The 25,075-nt window shown below is 54.4% G+C and overlaps 2 protein-coding genes across 7 annotated transcripts; one reads left to right on the forward strand and one right to left on the reverse strand.

Annotated features, from left to right (window-relative positions):
* The first annotated feature begins 18 nt into the window (after window positions 1-18).
* Window positions 19-15,572, forward strand: ZNF319 (zinc finger protein 319). 5 transcript variants are annotated; one of them, XM_055298163.2, is made up of 3 exons: window positions 342-823; window positions 2,705-4,589; window positions 15,042-15,572. In XM_055298163.2, exons 2-3 carry the CDS (start codon window positions 2,962-2,964, stop codon window positions 15,043-15,045), a joined length of 1,632 nt encoding a protein of 543 aa, XP_055154138.1. In that variant the 5' UTR covers window positions 342-823; window positions 2,705-2,961; the 3' UTR covers window positions 15,046-15,572. The 5 variants fall into 5 exon arrangements, with proteins under 5 accessions (XP_055154137.1, XP_063467900.1, XP_055154138.1 ...); XM_063611828.1 differs by lacking the exon at window positions 15,042-15,572 and adding an exon at window positions 1,556-1,733 and having other exon boundaries at window positions 345-823; window positions 2,705-6,552; XM_055298162.2 differs by lacking the exon at window positions 15,042-15,572 and having other exon boundaries at window positions 19-823; window positions 2,705-6,552.
* On the reverse strand, window positions 12,479-24,860 carry SPMIP8 (sperm microtubule inner protein 8). Of its 2 annotated transcripts, none has more exons than XM_055298164.2 (8): window positions 24,713-24,860; window positions 23,299-23,523; window positions 16,864-16,925; window positions 16,418-16,592; window positions 15,991-16,052; window positions 15,711-15,856; window positions 15,316-15,348; window positions 12,479-13,850 (listed from the first exon to the last, which is right to left on the reverse strand). In XM_055298164.2, exons 2-8 carry the CDS (start codon window positions 23,519-23,521, stop codon window positions 13,820-13,822), a joined length of 732 nt encoding a protein of 243 aa, XP_055154139.1. In that variant the 5' UTR covers window positions 23,522-23,523; window positions 24,713-24,860; the 3' UTR covers window positions 12,479-13,819. The 2 variants fall into 2 exon arrangements, with proteins under 2 accessions (XP_055154139.1, XP_055154140.1); XM_055298165.2 differs by having other exon boundaries at window positions 15,711-15,775; window positions 24,713-24,819.
* Window positions 24,861-25,075: the final 215 nt, after the last annotated feature.

Raw genomic sequence — 25,075 nt, forward strand, 5'->3', positions numbered from 1 at the left:
ATTTCACATATCGCTCAGGGCCCTCACCTTTCTGCCCGCTGCTCTGTTTGCAGCCACCCGGGACCAGTCATCCCAGACACGACAGTCCTGGGTCAGCGCACTAGACCCAGCGGAGACCCCTGCCTGCCCCGAGCCCAGCCAGGATCAGAGGTCCTGGAGCCCCCTCCTCTAACCAGCCCAAAGTCCGAGCCTCTAAAAGCCAAGCTGAGCAGTTAGGGGCGGGTCAATTGTGGCAGACCAGAGCCTCTAGGAGGCCCTTCCTCTCCTGCGCAGAGCCGGGCCAAGGGCGGTCACCCGGAGCCCCCTCCCCTAAGCCCGAGCGGGGTGGCCGGAAGCAGAGCGCCCTTCCTCGGTTAGTCGAGGCTTCCAGGCCTGGCGACTCGAAAACCGCCCGGAGCACCCGGCTTGCCCGACCTGGCCCGGCCGCGAGGTCCCCGGCAGGGGGCGGCCTCGCTCCGCGCCACCCGCTCCTCCCGCATTCGCCGCCGCCGCCCGGGATGCCGCTCCTCCCCCGGCCCCGCCTCCCTGGCCCCCGCGCCGCCCGCCCGTCCGCCCGTCTCCGCAAGGCCATCGGTCCGTCCGCCCGCCCTCCCGGCGCTCCTCGCCCCGGCCCCGCTACTCCGGCAGCGCGCGTCGCTTCCTCCGTTCCGGCCGCCGCTAGCCCGTCCCCCGCCCCCGGTCCGGCCGCCGCCGCTACGCGAGGCCGGGGATTGGCAGCGCGCGTAGGCCGCGCCGCCGCGGATGGAGCCGGAATAAAGGGGCGGCCGAGAGAGCAGCTGGTCGCCGCTCGCCTCGCGCCTGCCCTGCAGGCGGCCTGGAGCAGGTGAGCGGCGGGGCGCCCGGGGCCGCATCTGGGAGCCACCCCCGCGCCCGCCGCACCCCTTCCTCTGCCGGCCCGGCCGCTCCCCCCCGCGCCCCTCCGCCGCGACCTGGCGGCCTCTTGAGGTTCTGGGCGGCCCAGGCCGGGCCTCGAGGCGCAGCCGCTTCCTGGGCCCGGCCTGTAGCCCTGGGGCCTTTCTCCAGCCCGACCGCCCTCGGGGCTCGCCCTCGGGTCGCAGGGGCCGGGCTATCCCGGACGAGGGCTGACAGGACGCAGCCCAGCTGGGCCTGCAGGCAGGACCGGCGGGAGGTGATCGGCTTTCATTCGGTTTCTCAGGGAGGAGGAAGAGCCGGGGTGGGGCGCAGGTGGGGGGCCTCCCCTGCCTCTCCTTGCCTCCTCTCTCCCCTTTGCGGAGTGATCACAGAGGCTTCCTGGTTGCACCTTGCTGCAGGAGGGCCGGGGTGGGCAGAGGGTGCTGCAGGCCAAGCCAGGGGACACTGTCTGACAGCCATTCATGCCAGAAAAAGCAAACAAAACAGTGGGTTGGCACAGCGGACCTACAGGCGCTCAGAGAAGTCCACCTTCCCCCTCTCTGTCCCGGGAAGGCTTAGAGTGGTACCTGCTTGCTCAAGCAACCTGCTGCCTCCACCCAGAGCAGCCACTCCTCTCCTCCCTCCCTTCCGGAAGATGCTGAGGATGACAGCTTTTAGCCTGACTCTTACATTTCTTTGGCAGAGCAGTTAGAGGCCAGGCTGGCCTGTGAAGGCTTCTCCTTCCTTCTTCCTCTGCTCAGGAGAAAACTTACAAACTTTTAAATGTAAGAGGCAGATGAGCTGGGAACCTGGAAGTGGGTTGCATCTGACTCTGAAAGTTCCTCCCTCTCGCTGGCATTACCTTATGCTGCCACAAAGTGGTGAGTTAGAGATTTGCCTGGGCTGGGTGGGCTTTACTTTCCAACAATTACCCAGAACTTTATATAGGCTTGGAGTAAGGGAATGGAGTTTTCTCTAGAGAGGTGATGAGAAATGCTCTGTGGTTAGCATGCTGCATCCTGCATTGCCAAAGCAGACCAGTGCAGTTTCTTACATTTTCCTGCAGGCCTTGACACTATGAGATTCAGAGGATTTAGGACTGTGTGTGTGTGTGTGTGTGTGTGTGTGTGTGTGAGTTCTGGGAGAGAACCAGAGTGAGGAAGTTCTGCTGTGTGGACATCAAGCCTGGGTGGTTCTGTGGCCCTCTCATCTAGCCCCCATCACCTATGGGCTCTGTTTCCTGTAGGGCCACCCATCCTGTTACGCGGAGAGAGAATGGGCCTGTGGTCAGGGATAGTTGAGGGGGTGTGGTCAGTCCCTCATAGGTGAGAGTTTTTGAAATGGTCCTTGGTTCCACGTAGTTGTCCTAAATATTGACTGTCAGAGACCATTTGCCACTGGGCTCTCAGACCTGGGAGGTCTGGCCTCCTTAGCTCTAAGTGGTGGTGGCCCGTATTGAGACTCAGGGTAGCGACGAGAGAGGAGCCGCGGGCCTTAAGGAGGATTCTGTATTGTAGGCAGATAACCCCGGACTCTCACCTGTGAGTCCCAGCTAAAGGGTTGGCAGGAAGCTGGAGGGGACTTGTGGAGGCTGGGATGTCCTGGCCCAGGGGCGGGGCACTGAGGTGGGTGGGGGTGGAGGCCGCTGCCATTTTCTCTGCCTGGAGGAGCTGAGCTGGCTGCAGACCTCTCTGATTGCCTAAGAAGGGAGGAGTCCTGCAGCCCTGAGCACCTCTGCCTTCCCCGATGTGTGGTTTGTGATGGTGTGGTGAGTGCAGGCAGGACAGGGAGAGGGCCCAGGAAACTGCTGCTTGTTCCTTCCTCGAGCTCATACTTTCTCTCTTCTCTACAGAACGGATCACTGGGGAAGGCAGAGCCTCCCCAGCACTGCTGAGACCCTCCCTTGAAGAGCCCCCATGTCCTGTAGGCAGAGCCTTGTAGTCTGTCCGCTTGGTTACTGACTCGGGCTGTCTGACCAGCCCCTCTTCTGTGCCTTGTCTGAGGTCCTTGTCCATCTCTGTGATCGGGCAGCTTCTCTCTCTGGATTGGGTCACTTGAAGCGGGAAACTGAAGCCATTACTCTCCAAACCCTGTTTCATCTTCCCAAGCATGTCGGAAAGCTGGCAACAGCCGCCACAGACGCAGCCGCAGCAGCCACAGCCACCGCAGCCTCAGCACCATGCAGAGCCACCGCCAGCCCTGGCAGAGCACACGCTGCCACCGGGCACGGCGGAGAACCCCCTGGGCTGTGCCGTCTATGGCATCCTCTTGCAGCCAGACCCGGGCCTGCAGCCCCAACAACACGCACCCCTGCAGGCAGCAGGAGAGTCAGGCCCCAAATGTGGCGTGTGTGGTCACGACCTGGCGCACCTGTCCAGTCCGCATGAGCACCAGTGTCTGGCGGGCCATGACCGCTCATTCCAGTGCACACAGTGTCTCAAGATCTTCCACCAGGCCACTGACCTGCTGGAGCACCAGTGCGTGCAGGCTGAGCAGAAGCCCTTCGTATGTGGGGTCTGCAAGATGGGCTTCTCACTACTCACCTCACTGGCACAGCACCACAGCTCCCACAGTGGCCTGGTGAAGTGTTCCATCTGTGAAAAGACCTACAAGCCAGCCGAGGCAGCGGAGCCGGCCACCACTGCCGCCCCGTCGCTTCCCGCAGCACCCCCGCCTTCCACTGTCACCCCTGCTGAACAGGCCGATAAGCCCTACAGCTGCCCCATCTGCCAAAAGCCCTTCAAGCACCTGTCGGAGCTCTCTCGGCATGAGCGGATCCACACCGGTGAGAAGCCCTACAAGTGCACGCTGTGTGACAAAAGCTTCAGCCAGTCGTCGCACCTGGTGCACCACAAGCGCACGCACAGCTCCGAGCGGCCCTACAAGTGTGCAGTCTGTGAGAAGACCTTCAAGCACCGCTCTCACCTGGTGCGCCACATGTACGCGCACTCAGGCGAGCACCACCTGTTCCGCTGCAACGTGTGCGAGTTGCATTTCAAGGAGTCGTCGGAGCTGCTGCAGCACCCGTGCACGCCAAGTGGGGAGCGGCCCTTCCGCTGCGGCGAGTGCCAGAAGGCCTTTAAGCGGCCCTCGGACCTGCGGCAGCATGAGCGCACACACAGCGCCGAGCGGCCCTTCAAGTGCGACCTGTGCCCCATGGGCTTCAAGCAGCAGTATGCACTGATGCGCCACCGGCGCACGCACAAGACCGAGGAGCCCTTCAAATGCGGCCTGTGTGAGAAGGGCTTTGGGCAGCCCAGCCACCTGCTCTACCACCAGCACGTGCACACCCTCGAGACTCTCTTCAAGTGCCCCGTGTGCCAGAAGGGCTTTGACCAATCTGCCGAGCTGCTGCGGCACAAGTGCCTGCCCGGCGCGGCCGAGCGGCCCTTCAAGTGCCCTGTGTGCAACAAGGCCTACAAGCGCGCGTCGGCCCTGCAGAAGCATCAGCTGGCCCACTGTGCGGCAGCAGAGAAGCCCCTGCGCTGCACGCTGTGCGAACGCCGCTTCTTCTCTTCTTCCGAGTTCGTGCAGCACCGCTGCGATCCGGCCCGCGAGAAGCCACTCAAGTGCCCAGACTGCGAGAAACGCTTCAAGTACGCGTCAGACCTGCAGCGGCACCGGCGGGTACACACGGGCGAGAAGCCCTACAAGTGCCCCAACTGCGACAAGGCCTTCAAGCAGCGGGAGCATCTCAACAAGCACCAGGGCGTGCACGCCCGCGAGCAGCAGTTCAAGTGCGTATGGTGCGGGGAGCGCTTCCTAGACGTGGCCTTGTTGCAGGAGCACAGTGCGCAGCATAGTGCCGCCGCCGCGGCAGCGGAGGGCGCCTACCAGGTAGCCGCCTGCCTGCCCTGACTCCGCGGCTGTGGCCCCTACTAGCCTGACCTGAGTCGGCGCCGTGGGCCTAGCAGGCCTCGCGCAGCCTAGCTCCTCACAGCTGCCTTGCACCGAGGGCCCCACCCAGCTCGGTGTTCTGAGACCTCGGGAGTGAGGACACAGGGGTATGAAGCAGAGAGAGGGTGTGGTGCTCGTACTCCTGGCACCAGCGGGCAGTGCGGGCAGCCAGATTGCTGTGGCCCATCCTGATTCCACAAACCTCTTTCCCATCACAAGATTCACTTTCTTGAGAGCCATCAGCCCCCCTTATTTCCGGGGCACTGGAACCAGGCTGGAAGTCAAGTGGCTTCTCCCTGTCCTAAGGAGGGTGTGATGCCAGCCCAGCCTTCCCATATCTTTCAACCTAGCAGCCACATAGGTTAGGAAAGTGGAGGCTCATGGTGGGGCTGGGGCCCCGGAGGTGGGCTAGGTGTAAGGCATCAGTTGCCGTGTGGGGGAGAAGGCCAGCTTTAAGATGTAGTCCTGGGGACTGGGAGGGCAGCGGGTGAGTCACAGCCCTCTCTGTCTGCTCTAGCCAGGGGCGATGTGTCCCCAGGTTTCTGGCAGGGGAGATGTGCAGGGTGGGTCTTGGGGCTGGGTCTGCCTGGAGACCAGTTGGCCCAGGGGGAAGGGAGAAGCTGAGAAGTTCGTGTGACACCCTCAGCCAAGGGACAGTGCCATCCCTGGGAACAGGAGGAAAAGCAGCCTGTCTGTGCTAAGGGCAAATCCTCCGGTTTTGGAAGCGCCCCTCCCACCTTTGTAGTGCGGTTCCTAGGTGTGGTGGGGAATGTGCTGTGCTCTCAGCAGACAGAACTGCTGGTGTGAAAGGCAGGGATCGTTAGCCCACTTGAGGCTGGGAGGAAGCAGGACCAGGCCTAGGATCTCCCCAGCAGATGCAAACAAGTGTCCTCCCCTGAATTGTGTGAACCAAAGTGTAAGGGGCTTGGGGCACAGCCCCAGTCAGCTCACCCCAGTCCTGCTTCAGAGCCAAGACCAGGCCAGGGTGAGGACCCCCCCAGTACCCTCCCTACATCAATGTGGCTGCTGGCCTGGACCCCAGGGGTCTGGTACAGCCAAGATGTTCTGGACAACATCCAGCTAATTCAAAGGCCAGAGTGTCCTTTGGGTCCTCCTAGAGTCCCCCTAGGTCTCTGGCTGCCCATGAGACTCATGAAGCAGAGGGTATCCCAGTCATGGGGAGCAGAAAGAGCAAGTGGGTTAAGGAAGCCTGCAGGGGACCTGGCGGATGGAGTTGACCAACATCGCTGGGTGGCTACGGCCCTCCTTAGGAAGCCCAGAAGGACCTTTATTATTAAAATAATCATTTTGAACCCTGCTCTATCCCCTGCCCTCTTCCAGCCCCACCCCTCCCTGGTCTTGAAAGAAGACTAATCAGTGGGCACACCAAGGGCCCCGAGGGGCAGGGAGATGCCACCATGCTGCTCTGTCACAGTAAGAAGGCTGACCAGCCACGCCCACCTCCTCTGTCTGACTGAGTTCCTTCCTGTGGCCACAGGGAGGGGCTGGTCCTTCCCCTCGGTGCTGGCTCTCTGTCACAATGCCTCAAAAGACACGGAACCCAGGCCTACAACCGTCCCAACTGCTAATTCTTTTCCTTTCATTTTGCTTTCTGAAAGCAGTTTGTTATACTATTCATAACACTGTAGAGTTTAATTTCCTGTCATTTTGGATCTTATATAAAAATGTGAGGATTTGGATTTTTAAAAAGAATGACTCCATTTTAGGTAGCCACTTTTGATGTTAATATATAGTGAGTCCAATGTATGCTTTAGAAGTAAAGACATTGACCGTCACAGATCACTGCACTGCTTGTTCTGCTCCTTCTTCCACAGGGGAACGATGGACATGGAGAGGCAGAGAGGGGCACAGGCCCGAGTGTCGGCTTGGAGACTGGGGCATAGGGCTGGGTTTGAATCCTGAGCTTTGAACGTTCTGGCTGTGTGGCCTTGGGAACCTCTTTGGGACTCAGTTACCTCATCTGTAAAGTGAGGAGGTTCACCTTGCCTTGCTTGGTTGTTGTGAGAATTAAATAGAGCCCTATAGAGAGTCCCTGGTGGGGATGCTTGAGGATGCTGATAGTACCAACTCCAGGACACCTGGGACTTTCAGGAATGAGCCTGAGGCCTCCTCACTTCCTTTGGCTTTAACCACAGCCCCCGAAGTGGGAGCTGACCTGTGAGAAGCAGCAGCTCATGGAAGCCTGGAAGCCAGGCACTGGGCCTGGTGAGCATGAGAGCTTGCTCAGCCCCGATGGAAAACCAAGGGCCTGCCTGCAGCAGCAGCAGATGCAGCCAGCCCGGTCCTGCCCCAGAGGAGGGGGGGGACTTGCTGTCACCCCACGACCACCCACCCTGTCTCACAGTGACCCTTCTGCAAGGTCAGCCCAGCTGCCTCCCACCTGAGCCCCTCCAGCACACCTTTCCTCTTGCACCCCGTCCCTGCCCCAGCGGCCCAGCTGCAACTCAGGCTCTGTCTGTTGCTCCAAGGTGGGGATAGGGGTAGGGGAGAGAGAGGGAAAAACAGCCTCCCAGGCCCGGGCACCTGAGAGCCAGTGAAAGTGGTCAGCAGGGGCCCCTTGCCCTGAGTTAAAAGGATAAGGAGCTGCCCACACTGCAGGTGGCCAAAAGCTGGGTACAGAAGGTGCGAAAAGCCAGGGGACTGAGATGTGACCCAGTCCCCATGCTCCTCTTCTTCCCTCTCGGCGGTCATGGGAGGAACCTGCCCTTGAGAAACCATGTGGTTCCTTCCCACAGGCTTCTACCTCCCAGGAAGAGGATGCCCGGGGCCTTGGTTCCGTGCCAGGCTCAAGTACCAGCTTGCTTTCTCGCCATGTGACCTAGGCAAAACCCACCCATCCTGAGAGGCCCCTGGAAACTGCTAGCGTGTGTGTGAGGCTTTATAATTACCGCCGCAGGTTGTCCCTCCTGAGTGGGTGACAGCATGCATGGGCCAGGGCAGGAGGGGCCCTGGCTGGACATGGCTGAGCTCACATGGAGCCTGCAGTGGCTTCTTCTTCCTTTGTCCCCACCCCTACCCCCCTCACAAAGCAGTGGGGTTCCTACACCTCCCACCAGGTCCTCAGCCTCTAGGCTCCAGCCTGGGCCTAAACCAGGGCAGCCAATGGGTCCCTGGTCTGGGAGCCCAGATGTTCGAGTTCAAGGACAGGACCTTTGGTAACACACATGGCGTAAGGCCTCTGTCTGCCCCTCTCAGGCCTCAGTTCCCCCATCTGAAGCAGGCCTGGTGCTCTGATTGTGGGAGGGCGCCAGGATCAACCCATGGCCCATTTTCCCTTCCCTGCCCCTCCTGGCCTCCAGCCTGCTCCCCTCTGGTATCTCCGCCTAGCCTCTCTTGGTCGTAAGTGGCAGAAACAGCACAAACCGGCTTAAGCAACTGCTCACTGCACCTGGCCATACAGGTACTCCTCCCACCAACCGGTCCAGGAATGTTGACCTACAGGACGGCCAATTTCCTGTGTCCCAAACCTGACGAGTGTCTCCTTCACTTACAGCATAGCATTTTTTTGTTTGCTTGAGACTGAGTCTCACTCTGTCACCCAGGCTGGAGTGCAGTGGTGCAATCTCAGCTCACTTCAACCTCCGCCTCCCAGGGTCAAGTGATTCTCCTGCCTCAGCCTCCTGAGTAGCTGGAACTACAGGCACATGCCACCATGCCTGGCTAATTTTTGTATTTTTAGTAGAGACAGGTTTTCACCATGTTGGCTGGGCTGGTCTTGAACTCCTGACCTCAAGTGATCCACCCGCCGAAGCCTCCCAAAGTGCTGGGATTACAGGCCACTGCACCTGGTCAAGCATAGCATCTTAAAGGGGAGCTTCAGATGTGACTAGGAGTATAAACTAGTGCTATATCTTTAGTCTCTGGCTAATCATTCCTTTTGGCCCAACCACTGGGAGGATGGGAAGTGTGGTTCTTTAGGATGAGGGTGACATCTGGATGAGTGCTAGGGCTGGGAGGAAGAAGGAAGGAGGAGGGAGAGAATGACACAGCCTCCCCTTTGGGAGTCAGTCATTCCCCCTGGCTAGTGAAAGAGACACCAGGGGTGGGAAGGGGAGGGGGCCATTCTCCTGGGTCCTAGAAGTTGGTGCCAGGGTAGGCTGGGCCACCAAAGGGGATGTTCCTAGGAAGCCCATCATCCTGACAGCTTTTCCAAACTCCCACCATGCACTGGCTCTGCTCCGTGCTTGGCCCTGCAGGGGACGGGGGAGAGGATGCCGCTTTCTGGGGGTGGAACCTGTACTTGTGAACCATAGTAGACTGAGTGCTGTGTCCTGCAGGGTTCAGAGCACCACAGTCAGCCCTGGCTAGAGTCCCACCTCTCCACTCATTGGTTCCAGGGCTTTGGGCAGGCTGTTGAAGCTCTCTGAGCCTCAATGTCCTCATCTGTGGAATGGAGTCAATAATGCTCTCTTCTGAGGTTTAGGGTAAGGGCACAGTGGAATGATCTGTGTGACATGTTTGGCATATAGTAGCCACCCAGAAGAACTGTAGTGCTGGGAGGTCAGAGGCAAGAGCGAGCCAGCCCAGCCCTCCCATCTGAGAGTCAGCCCTCCCACTGGCCTGCCATGCACCATTCAGAAGCCTTTTCCCATCCGCCAGCAGGTCTGAGCCTCACTCCATACTTACAAGGGGGCGGGGCAGATGCTTAAGAGGTCCAGGGTTTGTTCACAGCCATGCAGTGATGAAAGTGGCCTGGAATTGTGGGGGTTGGCCAGGTGAGCCTGGTACCTGCACACGGGTGAAGGAGAGGCAGTGGGGTCTGAGCCATGTAGAGCTCCTGCTCACTCTTTGCTGGCCAGAAAGCAGGGAACAATGGCCAGGACCAGTCCAGGGCTGGCCAGGGCAGTAGGAAAGCTCTTCAGCAGCAGGCAGATGGCGTGGCCAACCCCGCTGGCCCCCTCTCAACTCCTTGAAGAATCAAAGCCCAATGTGCTCCATCTTCCCAGATGTACAGAGGCAGCGCCACAAAGGCCCTAGGCCCCCCAGCCTAAGGAGGGCCAGACTTCCCACGAGCTCCACACCCAGTCCTCAAGCAGGTGGCTTCTTGGTTCCTTGAAGGTGGTGCTTCCTAGAAAAGCCTTGGCCACTGTTGATTTTCTCATCTACAAAGATTCCAGCCAGAATACACAGTCTTCCTCAGGGCTGTGAAATGGAGCCAAGGGGAGGGCTCCTTCTTTATTGTGTGTCTCTCCATCCCCACCCTGGGTCTGCCTTCCTACCGTTGTTCATCCACAAGCATTACTGAGCACCTACTGTTTGCCAGGCACTGAGCAGGTGCTACAGGGCACAAGGCACGAACTTCAGGTGAGACGGTTTTGAGGTTTTTGTGTATCAAAAGGTACAGTCAAAAAATGTCAAAACTGCTGATATCTAGTACAAAATATGATGTTCACGAGTTCTCCCTGACCCCTACCCCACCCCTGCCCACAGCTTGGACCCTCACCCTGTCCCTGAACCTCCCCATTGCCAGCCCCAGGCCCTGGGTTAGGACATCATTTTGCAGGTGACTTTGTAATCGACACCGCTATAACTCTGTAGTAGTTAATAATTTAGTCCTGATTGGTGTGTTGGTTCTGGAAGAGACCACAGGCCCCATTCCTGAGCCTGAGGTCCAGTTAGAATAAAAAGAGCCAGCAAATGAGCCCAGGGCGGGCCAGAGGGCATGAGTTAGCCCGCGAGAACAGTTATGGTCCCTGTTTTTGTGATTTGAGAGAAGAGTTGGGGGGAGAAGGGAGGACTTCAGAGTAGCCTGCCTGGAACGCAGGGTGGGATTTGGGTAGGAAGAGTTGGGGGAAAGCATTTCTGGTGAGAGGCAGGCTCTAAACAAAGGTTGGAGGCAGACAGAAGCCCAGAGCCTCTGGAACTGCAAGGAGGCTGTAGGGGGGTTCATGTTGGGATAAAGGGCCACAGTAGTGGATTGGGGTCAGGCCCTGGAAGGCCTAGAGGTGAGGCCATGGAGGCTGGACTGTCCCCAAGGCCATGGCTGCTGGGAAGATTTCCGACGTGATCTAGGATTCTAGCATCCCTGCTGTGAGCCCTGGGCAAGTCCAGCTCTTCTCTGAGTTGTCATTTGGAGGGGACACTGGGTGGCACAGAATGTGGCTCTGATACTCTGATGAGCAAAGAGTCCCTGGAGACTGAGAGGGGGTGTCAGCATGTTGGGACACAGTGGCCCCAGCTGGGAGGGAATGGGCTGCTTTCCATCTCTCAACCTCTGGCCTTTGGCCTCTGGGTGGGATTCTTAACCTGCAGATTCTGCCACTGCCAGCAACTCCAAGAGAGCTTTCTCATTTTTGTTTGTTTGTTTGTTTTTAGATGGAGTCTTGCTCTGTTGCCCAGGCTGGAGTGCAGTGGCTCGATCTCGGCTCACTGCAACCTCTGGCTCCTGGGTTCAAGTGATTCTCCTGCCTCAGCCTCTAGAGTAGCTGGGATTACAGGTGTGCACTACCACATCCAGCTAATTTTTGTATTTTTAGTAGAGATGGGGTTTTGCCATGTTGGTCAGGCTGGCCTCGAACTCCTGGTCTCAGGTGGTCCGCCCGCCTTGGCCTCCCAAAGTTCTGGGATTACAGGTGTGAGCCACCCTGCCTGGCCCCAAGAGAGCTTTCTGATGGGACATCCTATCCTCCCTCTAAGCCCTGGTCAGATGCCCCCACCCCCAGGAAGCCCCCTTTGGTTTCTTCCCCATTCTTGGTTTGGATCTGTCCTGTAGCAGGCAGGCAGTAGAGCCTGGTGGCCACAGGCGGGGGATGGGGGTGGGGGGCTCAGGCAGGCCAGCTTCAATTCTTAGCTCTGCCAATCACCAGATCTTGGGCCAGCCACTTAACCTTCCCGAGTCCATTTCATCATCTGTAAAATGGGTCTAAAATTACCCATCTCATGGGGTCTGCAAGATGGTTAATGCATTGCCTTCCACTTAAAAATAGAAATTGTATGTGAAAGCAGACTCATTTATGCATATCAACTCTGCATTTCCTTTATTCTTAGGCACACATTTTTTATATTTATATTTTATATATATTATTACATATATACATATACATATTTATATTTATATATTTTATAATATATTTATATTATTGAAATCAGGATTAAATTTACAATCAGTGGGCAAGAAGCTTTAAATTGCTGGTGTGGGTTGCCATTCATGGGGTTTGGACTGGGAGAACATGGTCTAAGTGTGTACTCATGTGATCACCTCTACTTTCAGGTTCTCATTGGCTGGGCCTGCTGGGCTGGAAGCACTTCAAAGGCAGGGAGGGCAGGGAGGGCATCTTGTCTGTGTCCTCCCAGCACCCAGCAAAGAGCCTGGCCCAGGCAAAGCTCTTTAGTGTTCGCTGGGCTGTATTCTGGCAGGGACTTGCCCAGTCATACAAGGAAGCAGGGCCAGGAAAAACACCTCAGTCACTTGATTCCATCTGGCAGGCTTCAGCATGTCTGCTGGGGTTCTCTGGCTGGCCTACCTCTTCCAGGCCAGGATTCTAGCATCCCTGCTGTGAGCCCTGGGCAAGTCCAGCTCTTCTCTGAGTTGTCATTTAGAGGGGACACTGGGTGGCACAGAATGTGGCTCTGACACTCCAGGCGGCTCTGCCAGTGGCTTCCCAAGTGCAGTCCCAAAGTGGATACATGATTCTGTACATGATTTCAGGAGGTCTGTGGGTCCCTGAAGCCCCAGGTTTCAGGACCAGAAGTCCTATACAGATAGATTTTTAGCTTAGTAGCTATTTATCCTGATCTGAGTCCATGCTTGCCAGCTGCCCACAGGTGGGATGGGAGTAGGGTATCTGGAAGGTCCTGGAGCTAAGCACAGATGCTAGCAGCCCTAACCCCCTGATATGGTTTGACTGTGTCCCCACCCAAATCTCATCTTGAATTGTAGCTCTCATAATTCCTTCATGTTGTGGGAGGGGCCAGTGGGAGATAATTGCATCACGGGGGTGGTTTCCCCCATACTGTTCTTGTGGTAGTGAATAAGTCTCATGAGATCTGATGGTTTTATAAGGGAAACCCTTTCGCTTGGCACTCATTCTGTCTTGCTGCCACCATGTAAGAAGTGCCTTTCGCCTTCCACCATGATTATGAGGCCTCCCCAGCCATGTGGAACTGTGAGTCCATTAAACCTCTTTCTCTTCCCAGTCTTGGGTATGTCTTTATCAGCAGCATGAAAACAGACTAATACACCCCCTTACCATGCTGGAGATGCTCTTCCCTAGCCCCCTGGATGGCGTTATTCCAGACCTGGGCCAGGAGTCCCCACACTGTCCCCGGGACATCATACCTTCCTTTCACAGGAGCGGATTGAAATGGTTGGTTGGTGGGTAGACAAGGGCTAGTCCTGAAGCCTCATGGATAGAGCAGAGGACTTTTTGCTTAGATGACATGTTTATTGGTGGTGCTTTGGAGAGCCAGGAACTTTCTTCTCTGAGTGGCTTCATGCATCTCATGCAAGTTTAGACTCTACATTCTGTTGCGTCACAGGAATCAGGGCCATAGGCCTGGCCAGCTCCCCTTGCCCCAGCCTGCTCCCACACCTTCAGGGGGACCCCAGGCACAGGGAAGCCCCCCAGAGCACACCAGTATGACAGCTTCAAAAAGGCACCTAAAATAGCTTTCTAGCCCCCTCCCTTTCTTCTTAGGGCTCAAATTCAGGATCTGAAATGGAGGGGGCTTGGGTATGGGGCTGCAGGCAAGGGGCCGGAGCACATCTCTTGCTCTTGGACCTCAATTCTGGCTGGACCTTGCGGCTCACACCCTGACTCTCAAACCAGGTCACCAAACATTTTTCTCCAACCCCCCACCAGTCCTCCAGGAGTTGGCCAGGGACAGGCAAGGGTAAGATACTGTCATCCTGTGGCCCTGACCCTCTCCCAGGCTCTGCAACACACACAGGCAGAGACAATTGCATGTCTCTCTCAGAGAGCATTAGGTTTATTTCTAGTTAGGCTGAACTCCTGGGGAGGTGGCTGGTGCCACCATAAGTCCTCGGTCTGGCCAGGGGACCTGAGGTGGCACCATCCGGCAGCCTGGGAGTCAGCCTCCTTTCCAGAGATTAATGCCAGGGGGTCAGGTAGTTGACACGACTGTGGAGAGAAGTAGGGGTGAGGTGGGGGCTTCCAGGGTGTCCTAGGGGAAAAATCAGGCTTCCCCCCTCTAGGATCTGAAAACACAGCTTCCAGCCAGCCTCTATGTGGCTCAGGAGCCTTCAGTGGCTCCCTGTTTTCTGTATTTTCAGCTGTCCTCCTTAGCTTTCAAGCTAACCTCCCTCCTTTGACTTTGCCTCATCCTTCTCTCCCATTGATACCTAATTATGAACAGCTTCACCCATTTTTCAGTCATTTAGTGAACCTACTCTGTTAGGCATCATATGGTAGCAAAACCCAGAAACATTTCCCCGTGTGGGAGAGGGGAAGGCTAGTTTCTGTCAATAATGACAGTGCAATAGTCTGAGTGCTCTCTAAGATAGGGACACAAAGGTGTGACCAATGGGAGGGAGTGTGAGCTTGTGGGGAGAGGCAGAGGGTGGGGGAAGACTTCAAGGAGATGGCACATCTGGGCTGGGCTTTAAAGAGCATGAAGGAGGCCGGGCGCTGTAGCTCATGCCTGTAATCCCAGTACTTTGGGAGGCTGAGGCGGGTGGATCACGAGGTCAGGAGTTCGAGACCAGCCTGACCAACATGGTGAAACCTCATCTCTACTAAAAATACAAAAATTAGCCGAGCTTGGTCACGCGCGCCTGTAATCCCAGCTACTCAGAAAGCTAAGGCAGGAGAATTGCTTGAACCCGGGAGGCGGAGGTTGCAGTGAGCTGAGATCTGGCCATTGCACTCTAGCCTGGGCGACAGAGTGAGACTCCGTCTCAAAATAATAATAATAATAATAATAATAATAATAATAATAGCACGAAGGAGTTTTCCAGGCAGAGGAGGAAGGGCCACCTAGGCACTGAAACAGCACAGGCAAAGGTGTGAAGAGTGCTTGGTCTGCTGGGTTTTCGGGGGAGTCTGGTCTTGCTGGAGTGTACAAAGTGGGGCGGGGAAGGTGAGAGACGGCTTAGTTATGAAAATGTTTGAGGATCTTGCAACCTCTTGCAAGAGGTCCTTATCTTGGAGATAAGAACTCTTGTTCTTACCTTATCTTCTCTCTTTACTTGTGGGGCGACCCTGCTGGGAAGACCACTTAGCCCCCTCCCTTAGGGCCTCTCCGCACCCTAAAAGGCAGATTCTTGGCTCTCTCCCTTGTGTTTCTTATTTGTCTGTTTTCTCTCCTTCTAGGTAACATCCCTGCCCCATCCTTTTGGCCTCCTCCAGTCAAACCTGGTGGGATGTGGACCCCCTCCCGCGTCCACCCCCACCCCAGTGGGCTGCACAGTTGCCAGGGGCGGATCTCTCCAGAGCGAAGCAGCTCGCGCCCTCCCAGGAGGGCCCCTCCTCCTCGCCAGGCCTCGCTGTGGCAGCGGGGTTTCAGAGTCAGGGAGCCCCGAGGCTGTCCCCAGCAGTCGGATGGGAACATGGCTGGCTATGGGGCGGGACAGGACCGTTCCCCTACCTGTAGCTGGAGCCGAAGCTTCGGAAAGTGTTCCTGGGAAAGAACGCGGCGGGTGAGCACGAGATGGGAAGGGGCGACCCTCTCTGGGCGCCTCACTCGACCTCGGGAGCCACCCCCTCTCCCCGCCATCCCTCCTGAAGGGTTCCAGGGCGCCTTCACCCAATGTGAACGCCTCTACTCCGCAAGGGTGGAGTTGTCAGGGAGGGCAAGGTGCTCCGTTTAGTAGGAATTACACATGTATTCATTTGAAACTGCAATTTGTTTCTGGTGTATTGGAGCCAATTTTTCCCAGTTCTCACGTTTTCAAGAGTCATTGCGTGTGCGCTAGGAAAGCAGCCCAGACCTCATCCTCCCTCCTCCGGATATGGGGTCCCCGGGCACGTGGCGTCACTTACAGGGAGTCGAAAGGCAGGGGCTTCTGTCCGTAGCGGTCCAGGCTGGGGTTCTGGTTGAGGCAGTACTGAGGCGGGCAGCAGGGATAGGGGCGCGGTGAGTCGGGGGAGCAAGGACGCCCTTCCCACGCCCCACACAGGGCTTCCTGCTAGAGACCGTGGCCCTGAAGACTGGGAGGCCCTGCTCTGGGTCTCCTCCCCCGTCAACTCCCGGCGTAAGCCGCTCCCCACCAGGACCCCCCTCTCCCCGCTCAGGGACGGGTCTGCGCGCAGCGCTCCCTACCCGCCAGCTCTGGGTCACGTCCGGCTTCAAGTACCGCACCGCGTAGCCGCTGAGACCCTCCACTGCGAACAGAAAGCCCCTCTCGAGCGCTCATCCGCCCTCCAGGACAAGCCCCGCCTCCTTACCTAAGCCCCGCCCACAATCCAGCCCCACCCACACATGTTCGGCGAACAGGTCCCGCCTCCGCTGCCCCGCCAGGGCAAAGCCCCCGCCCCGACGGCTCCGCCCCCTCCCCAAGGGCAGTTCTGCCTCCAGAACCGCGCGCACGTCTGGGCTCCACCCACCGCAAGTGCCACCTCTTCATCCCAGCGGCCCCGCCCTATTTCTGCTTGGCCCGCCGCCTACGTTCCTGTCTGCAGTCCACGCTCCCTGCTCCAGCCCCGCGGCCCACCTGTCCGGCAGTTCCTTCAGCGGCCCGTAGACTGACCTCGCTTGCTCAGGCAAGGCAGCTTGAACTCCCCGGCCGAGGACACGAAATGGGACCAGTCCTCGATGGCGCGCGTGAAGCAGGGCCAGTCCACTCGGTTGATGCCTGGCGCGATGGGCGCCAGCTTTCCCTCGTGGTACCTGTTGCGGAGCTTCTGGCCTGTCGCGGTGATGTCCTGACAGGGCCACGGAGGTCAGGCCCGCGCGGCCGTAGCCGCAGGAGCCTAGGGAAGCCATCCCAGTCCATCCCAAAGGCCTCAGTTGACAACTGGCCCGGTGCATTGGACCGAGGGGGCGCCCGAAGTCGTGAACCCGGATGGGGTGATGTGGGGAGCGGAAGTCCCAAGCAGGCACCTGAGAAGGTGCTCGGGGTGTAGATCCCAGAACCAGAGGTGCTTGGGGCTGGTGCCCGTTAGCAAACCCAAGGGCAGGGCAAAGGACACTCACCAAACACTGCAGGGGTTTGCTGGGGACCCCAAGGAGTGTAAAATGGGCGTTGTCAAATTCATCTGTTGAAACAAGAGAAAGGGAGAAGAGGTGTCTCCTTCACCAGTGGTCAGAGGTCATAGGAGAACTTTGGCCCACACTGTACTTCAAAAATTTTTTGAGGCCAGGCACGATGGCTCACACCTGTAATCCCAGCACTTTGGGAGGCTGAGGCGGGTGGATCACTTAAGGTCAGGAGTTCCAGACCAGACTGGCCAACATGGTGAAAACCCATCTCTACTAAAAATGCAAAAATTAGCCAGGCATGGTGGCAAGCGCCTGTAATCCCGGGTACTTGGGAGGCTAAGGCAGAAGGATCACTTGAGTCCAGGAGGTCGAAGCTTCAGCGATCATGCCACTGCACTTCCACCTGGGTGACACAGCAAGATCCTGTCTCACAAAAAGAAAAAAAAGGCTGGGCACGGTAACTCACACTTGTAATCCCAGCACTTTGGGAGGCCAAAGCGGGTGGATCACTTGAGCTCAGGAGTTCGAGACCAGCCTGGGCAACAAGGTGAAACCCTATCTCTACCAAAACTATGAAAAATTAGTTGAGTGTGGTGGCACACGACTGTAGTCCCAGGTACTAGGGAGGCTAAGGCATGAGGATCATTGGAATCCAGGAGGTAGAGGTTGCAGTGAGCTGAGATTGCACCACTGCACTCCAGCATGGGCAACAGAGCGAGACTCTCTTAAAAAATTTTTTTTTTAATTTGACAACTTAAAAAAATCTAAGATAAAATAGTATTCACATCTTACCCCTTGCAACAGAATAAAACTCCAAAGATTCCAATGTCAAAAGTGAACATGGGCAAATTCTTTTATAATCTTGGGATGGGAAAGGCCTTAATAATTTTAATTAAAAATCCAGAAGCTTTAAAGAAAAGATTGATCATTTAAATACATAAAAATAAACTTCTACATGGCAAAAACAGACGTCAAAAAACAAATGGAAAAAATATTTCCACTTATTTTGCAGATATTAATATTAATATTAATTAATATTCCTTAATATTGAAAGAGTGCCTAGAAATCAAGACGCACAAAAAATGCCAGGTATGGTGGCTCGAGCCTGTAGTGCCAGCTACTCAGGAAGCTGAGGCAGGAGGATTGCTTGAGCCCAGGAGTTTGAGGCTGCAAGTGAGCTGTGATCATGCCACTGCACTCCAGCCTGGGTGGCATAGTGGACCTTGTTTTTAATAAATGAATTAACAAGTTGAGGAATTTCTCTATACAAGAACTCCAAGGTGCAGAAGGGTATATGCAATATGCTACCATTTGCTTTTTTAAAAAAATTTTTTTGAGACAGAGTCTCGCTCTGTTGCCCAGGTTGGAGTACAGTGGCGCGGTCTCGGCTCACTGCAACCTCCACCTCCCAGGTTCAAGCGATTCTCACACCTCAGTCTCCCGAGTAGCTGGGATTACAGGTGTGTGCTACCATGCCTGGCTAATTTTTGTATTTTTAGTAGAGATGGGGTTTCACCATGTTGGCCAGGCTGGTCTCGAACTGCTGACCTCAAGTGATCTGTCCACCTCAGCCTCCCAAATTGCTGGGATTACAGTTGTGTGCTACCATGCCTGGCTAATTTTTGTATTTTTAGTAAAGATGGGGTTTCACCATGTTGGCCAGGCTGGTCTCGAACTGCTGACCTCAAGTGATCTGTCCACTTCAGCCTCCCAAATTGCTGGGATTACAGGCGTGAGCCACCGCGCCCGGCCTACTGTTTGCTTTAAAATGGTAGACTAAACATAGACTATTGGAAACAGAGAATATATATTCAGGTCATCACCTTAACCAAATTATCAAACTTAGCATCACAAATAATGTGATAATGAAATTCTGTGCCTCCTGCTGCAGCATTATGGCAAACATGGCATCTGTCGCCTGTGAAAGATTCTGGCCAGCAGTGTTTAACCTGGTGATTTAGGTCTCTACACTTAGCTGCTGGTTTACAGAAAATAGATTAACAAGGTAAGAAACACCATGAGGAAACAGTGGTTCAAATTCACCATATGGGACTGTCTACAACACAACTGTTGGAGACTCTTTAAAAAGTCAGTATGATGGTGGGCAATGGAAACTGGGTGGACTGTTTTAGACTAAGACGAAAGACATAACAAGTAACTGAAATACATAATCCCAGATTGAATTCTTCTTCCAAAAAGTTATTTTAAATCCAGAAAAGACATCTTTGAGGGCAATTGGGGAGATTTTAATATGGTCTGGATATTAGATGTTGTCGAAGTATTGTTAGCTTTCCTAGGTGTGATAATGGTATTGTGTCATGTAGAAGGATGTTTTTGTCATTGGGAGCTGCTTGCTAAAGGGTGTCCAAGAATGTAAGAGAGAGGGCAAGTGAAGTAAAAATATGGCAAAAATCAACTGAAGCAGGCGGAAGGTCTTGGGTCTCATAGTAGTATTCTTTCAACTTTTCTCCATTTGAAAATGTTTATCATGTAAACTAAAAATAAAATCCTGAGGTCTCCGCAATGTATTGACTGAGCGAACCCCCCTCTTGGCTACGGGGACCCCCCAAAACCTTAAAAAACTGAGTTCCCAGCCATAATGGGACAGGAGGTCAGACATGCTTCATTCTACCCCTGCCTTTTTGCAGTTTAGACACAATAAATGACCAGCATTAATGTTAAACTAGCAATCACAAGGCCAGGTGTGGTGGCTGCTCCTTCCAGTGGTTTTGGAGGCCAATCACTTGAGGTCAGGATTTTGAGACTGGCCTGGCTGACATGGTGAAACCCCATGTCTACTAAAAATACAAAAATCAGCTGGGCATGGTGGCACACTCTTGTAGTCCCAGCTAGCTACTCAGGAGGCTGAGGCAGGAGAATCACTTGAACCCAGGGGGCGGAAGTTGCAGTGAGCCGAGATCATGCCACTGCACTCCAGCCTGGGTGACAGAGAGAGACTCCATAACAAAAAAAAAAAAAAAAAAAGAGAGAGATTACAAGACTAAGAGAATAGACTCTTTGTGGCAATAAGATACCAAATTATTATTATTATTATTATTATTGAGATGGAGTGTCACTCTGTTGCCCAGGCCGGAGTGCAGTGGTGCGATCTCGGCTCACTGCAACCTCCGCCTCCTGGGTTCAAGCAATTATCCTGCCTCAGTCTCCCGAGTAGCTGGGATTACAAGTGCACACTACCACGCCCGGCTAATTTTTGTATTTTTAGTAGAGACAGGGTTTTACCATATTGGTCAGGCTGGTCTTGAACTCCTGACCTCAGGCGATCCACTTGCCTCGGCCTCCCAAAGTGCTGGAATTACAGGCGTGAGCCGCCGCGCCCGGCCAAGATACCAGATTATTGACAGGACCTAAGGCCTTGCCAGGCAAGGGTTAAGTCATGCACCCCTATACTTAAGAATAAACTACAGGCTGGTCGTGGTAGCTCACGCCTGTAATTCCAATACTTCGGGAGGCTGAAGCTGGAGGATCACTTGAGCCCAGAAGTTGGAGACCAGCCCTGGCAACGTAGTGTAACCCTGTCTCCACACAAAACAAACAAACAACAACAAGAACAACAAAAATAGCCTGGCATGGTCGTGTGTGCCTGTAGTCCCAGCTACTCAGGAGGCTGAAGTAGGAGGATCACCTGAACCTGGGAGGTCGAGGCTGTAATGAGCCATGTTTGTGACATTGCACTCTAGCCTGGGTGATGGAGAGAAACTCTGACAAACAAAACAAAACAAAACAAAACAAAACAAAACAAAAAACAAAACACAAAAATAAATAAGCTAGGTTTTAATTGCCATGAGGTTTTTCTTTTTCTCTAGCCCTGGCCTTGAGATAAGCAATATTAAAACAATTGCAACTCATACAGCTCACAGATGCTGACGAACTGACCCCCTGATCCACCAGCCACAGCTATGCCTTTGATTGCATAAGAGGCTGATTTCAATAACTTTCTCCAGATAAGAAGACCACCAACCATGGACAGGTCCTGCCCGGCGTACAGAGGCTGCTCACTTGCTGGGCTTTGCGTCCTGAAAAGACCTTTTGACGTATAGGGCCTAATTGTAATACATTTAAAGGTTAAGTCTTCACCTCAAAGTGAACATGGGTTGTATGTTACATGCATGTTTGTTCAATATGCCCATGTCAGTACTATCTTCGTGAATATTCATAGCTCCTCCTATAACCTATTGAATACATATGTTTAGCCAACCCTTTGAACACAAAGCTCTTACCCAACCCCTTCTCCTTTGACATGCCTATCTTTGGGCTTTAGCTGGAGGCACGCTTTCCAGCCTGTGGGATGGCCACCTTGCAGCTATAACCCCTTATAAGAAATACAGTCTCCTTTTCTAAACTTATACATTTATTTTTATTGTTTGAAGACGGAGTCTCACTCTGTCACCCAGGCTGGAGTGCAGTGGCTCCATCTCGGCTCATCGCAACCTCTGCCTCCCAGGTTCAGGTGATTCTCCTGCCTCAGCCTGGGAGCTGGGATTACAGGCACCCACCACCCCGCCCAACTAATTTTTGTATTTTTAGTGAAGATGGGGTTTCACCATGTTGGCCAGGCTGGTCTCGAACTTTTGACCTCACGTGATCTGCCTGCCTCGGCCTCCCAAAGTGCTGAGATTATGGGCGTGAGCTACCGTGCCCTGCCTAAATTTATAAATTTCTGATTTTTCAGTTAACAGTAATAAAAAGTTGGGGAGCAAAATAACATGTGTTTATATTCCCATTAGTAAACCAGGGAGAGACATCAGAAACTAAGAATGTGGGGGCGGTTACCTGTATTGGGGGGGCAGTGGGAGTGAGGCTTGTTGCTGTGCATATTGTTACAGAATGCTGTAAATTTTGAGCTTTGAAGTTGTGACTATTACTTTTACTTAAAGCATATGCTTACAATAAAATACAAATCTACATCAGAGCTTTCCTTAAAAATCTAGATTCCTGGCTTCTCTCAGAAGCGGGAAATTGGAAGAACTGGTGACCTGGCTGGCCCCTCCAACATAGCACAGTCTGCGGGGAGCCCCGTGGCTGCCGTTTAAATAGGGCAGGTGTGGGTGCCCCATTTCCTTGTGGAATTTTCCTTCCCCACAGCCTCCCCACCCACTTCCCTCATTTGTGTTTCCCATCAGGGCCCGTGTGGCAACTCTGGTAATCTCCATGCGATCTCTGACACCCTCAGCCCACCTGTCACCCAAGCTGGAGCCTAGGTATGGGCCTGCACTCCCCCTGTTCGGCCTCCTACCCTGCCCCGCCTGCACCTACTCCTGTTGACTTTATCTGCTAAATACCTTCTAAATCCCTCCACACGCAAGCTCCTCAGTCCATGCGGGGTTATTCACTAGGCCCGTGGGGCTCTTTTGCCCTGAAGGCCCATACGTCCTCCTCTCCTGCATGGGGGCTGTGAGGAGAGGTCTTTCTCTCTCTTTTCCACATACAGAGATGCTTGGGCAGAAGTTGTTACTGTTATGATTCCTACCACTGCGCCTGTCAACCTCTGCCCAGTTCTCTCTCCATTAATTACAACAGGCTAGGCACAGTGGCTCATGCCTGTAATCTCAGCACTTTGGGAGGCCAAGGCAGGAGGATCGTTTGAACCCAGGAGTTGAGACCAGGCTAGGCAACATAGGGAGACCCTGTCTCTACAAATAATTTTTTAAAATTAGCAGGGTAAGGTGGCACGTGTCTGTGGTGCCAGCTATTCGGGAGGCTGAGATGGGAGGATCATTTGAGCCTCGGAGGTCGAGGTTGCAGTGAGCTGTAATCAGGCCACTGCACTCCAGCCTGGGTGACAGAGTAAGACACTGTCTTCAAAAAACAAAACAACAATAACAACAATGGCATTAGCAATACTTTTTGAGCACATATTATGTGCCAGGCACTACTCTAAGTGCTTTTTTTTTTGAGACAGAGGCTCACTCTTGTTGCCCAGGCTGGAGTGCAGTGGCACGAACTCCGCTCACCGCAACCTCCGCCTCCCAGGTTTCAGCGATTCTCATGCCTCAGCCTCCCAAGTAGCTGGGATTACAGGCGCCTGCCACCACGCCTGGTTAATTTTTGTATTTTTAGTAGAGATGGGGTTTCACCATGTTGACCAGGCCGGTCTCAAACTCCTGACCTCAGGTTACCAGCCTGCCTTGGCCTCCCAAAGTGCTGGGATTGCAGGCGTGAGCCACTGCGCCCACCCTCTAAGTGTTTTTTGTGCCTTATCTCTTTCTAACCCCACAACAACACTTTGAGGCAGGCCTTGTCAATTATCCTCATTGTACTGAGCAGTAAACAGAGGCTCAGACCTGGCCAAAGTGTCCTGGGCAGGGAGCAGCCTGGGACTGGCCTCTTTCACCCTTGCATCTGTCTCCCTCTTTCTTGAAATCACCTGCCCCTTCCCCAAAGGGGATCCTGCACTGGTGGCCTGACCTTTGTGGCAGTAGGTGGTGGACTGGCAGTGCTCATCAGGAAGGCAGGCCTTGACAGTGTCCCTGTCCATGTGGCGCAGGGTGGGCAGGGCTGGGTGGTAGAGCTGCTGCTTCACTCCCGCCAGCTGGTTGCGCTGCCGCTCCACAGGAAGCAGGATGGCCGGGGAGGCATACACATGTGTGGAGCCATTGTCCCAGGACACCAGGTCGATGATGCGGGCCATAGCTGGGGGGCAGAGGGTTCTAAGGGGCTCACCCTGGGCTCATGCCGGCCAGACACCCTTCTCTGCATGAAAACAACCTTGGCCAGTGCCGATGTCTACTTGCCAAACATTTATTTAGCACCTACTGTGTGCCAGGCCATTTTTCCGGAGCTCAGCATGAGGTGGCAAGGACATTCAGATAACAGAACAGATACAACCCTCCCACTCCCCTTCCAACACACACACACACACACACACACACGCACACACTCACATTGTGCCATGGCTGTGAGGGAGGTCAGTACAGAGTGTGTGTTTCTGGGGAGGCTGGGCTTGGGACATTCAAGGAATGGTCTAAAAGAGGTGGTATTTGAGTCCATTCGTTTTTTTTTTTTTTCTTTCTTTCTTTCTTTCTTTCTTTTTTTTTTTTTTGAGACAGAGTCTCTCTCTCCTGCTCAGACTGAAGTACAGTGGCGCCATCTTGGCTCACTGTAACCTCTGTCTCCTGGGTTCAAGTGATTCTCCTGCCTTAGCCTCCTGAGGAACTGGGATTATAGGCATCCACCACCACATGTGGCTAGTTTTTGTATTTTTAGTAGAGACGGGGTTTCACTGTGTTGGCCAGGCTGGTCTCGAACTCCTGACCTCAAGTGATCCACCTGCCTCAGCCTCTCAGAGTGCTGGGATTACAGGTGTGAGCCACCTTGTCCGGCGAGTCTATTCTTAAATAATAAGCAGGAAAGTGCAGCAGCAAGTGGGTTCAGAATGTAGCTTAGTATGCCGTATACCTCTGGGTGAATAATTATGGACTTGCCCTAGCTAAGATATTTACCCAAAATTCTACAGATTGACTCAGAAAGATTTTCAGGAAGGGGAGCAACATGATATATTTAAACTAGAAAAGCATTACTGGATACCCAGTGCCTCCCTTTAAAAAGCAGATAGTCCCAGGAGGCTTTCAGTCATTTACACTTTAGTGAGAATTTGTTGAGGCAGCTTGCTTTCTTCCTGACCCTGAGTTAGAGGTGAGAGGTGGAGGTGGGAGCGAGGGTGGCAGAAGGAGAGAGGACCTTAGATCATGGAGGAGCAGGGAGGCGGCATGGTGACAAGGCATAGGGAAGCTGCCTTAGGGGATGTGACTGCCTGGGGAGGGACAGGGAGGGGGATCACGGAGATGGGGAAGAGAGCAAGGGCTCCCTGCTTCTGACTCACCAATAGCAGCTACCTTATCTGTAGGGCCCAGGCCCAGGTGCACAAGCTTATAAGGACTTTCAGCTCTTTGACTGCTCAATGGGCAGAAGAGGAAGTGAGGTGGACGAGCCCTTATAATGGACAGCAGCAGAATAAAGGAACATTGTGCACAGACAATGCCCATTGCAGCCTGATTCTGAGGCACCCACTCCTTAGCAACCCTGGCAACTACAGGCTCTAACAAGAGCCTGTGCCAGAATTCCTGTGCTCTGGCCACTCCCTTGCAGCCTTCCTGAAGGCTGTGGTCTCCCAGGCCTCAGCACAGGCCAGGCATCTTGGGAAATGTCAGATGGGGAGCTGGGGTTCCCTGGAGGTAGTCAGGCC

Source organism: Symphalangus syndactylus, chromosome 11 (genome assembly GCF_028878055.3).
Source record: "Symphalangus syndactylus isolate Jambi chromosome 11, NHGRI_mSymSyn1-v2.1_pri, whole genome shotgun sequence".
Classification (NCBI taxonomy): Eukaryota; Metazoa; Chordata; class Mammalia; order Primates; family Hylobatidae; genus Symphalangus; species Symphalangus syndactylus.

Coding starts and splice junctions, on each gene's coding strand:
- ZNF319 (XM_055298162.2), top strand. CDS start 2,962: ATGTCGGAAAGCTGGCAACAGCCGCCACAGACGCAGCCGCAGCAGCCA.
- SPMIP8 (XM_055298164.2), bottom strand. CDS start 23,521: ATGGCCCGCATCATCGACCTGGTGTCCTGGGACAATGGCTCCACACAT. Junction 16,053..16,417: donor GCCTTGCCTGAGCAAGCGAG/GTCAGTCTACGG, acceptor TTCTGTTCGCAG/TGGAGGGTCTCAGCGGCTAC. Junction 15,857..15,990: donor ACGTGACCCAGAGCTGGCGG/GTAGGGAGCGCT, acceptor CACGGTCTCTAG/CAGGAAGCCCTGTGTGGGGC.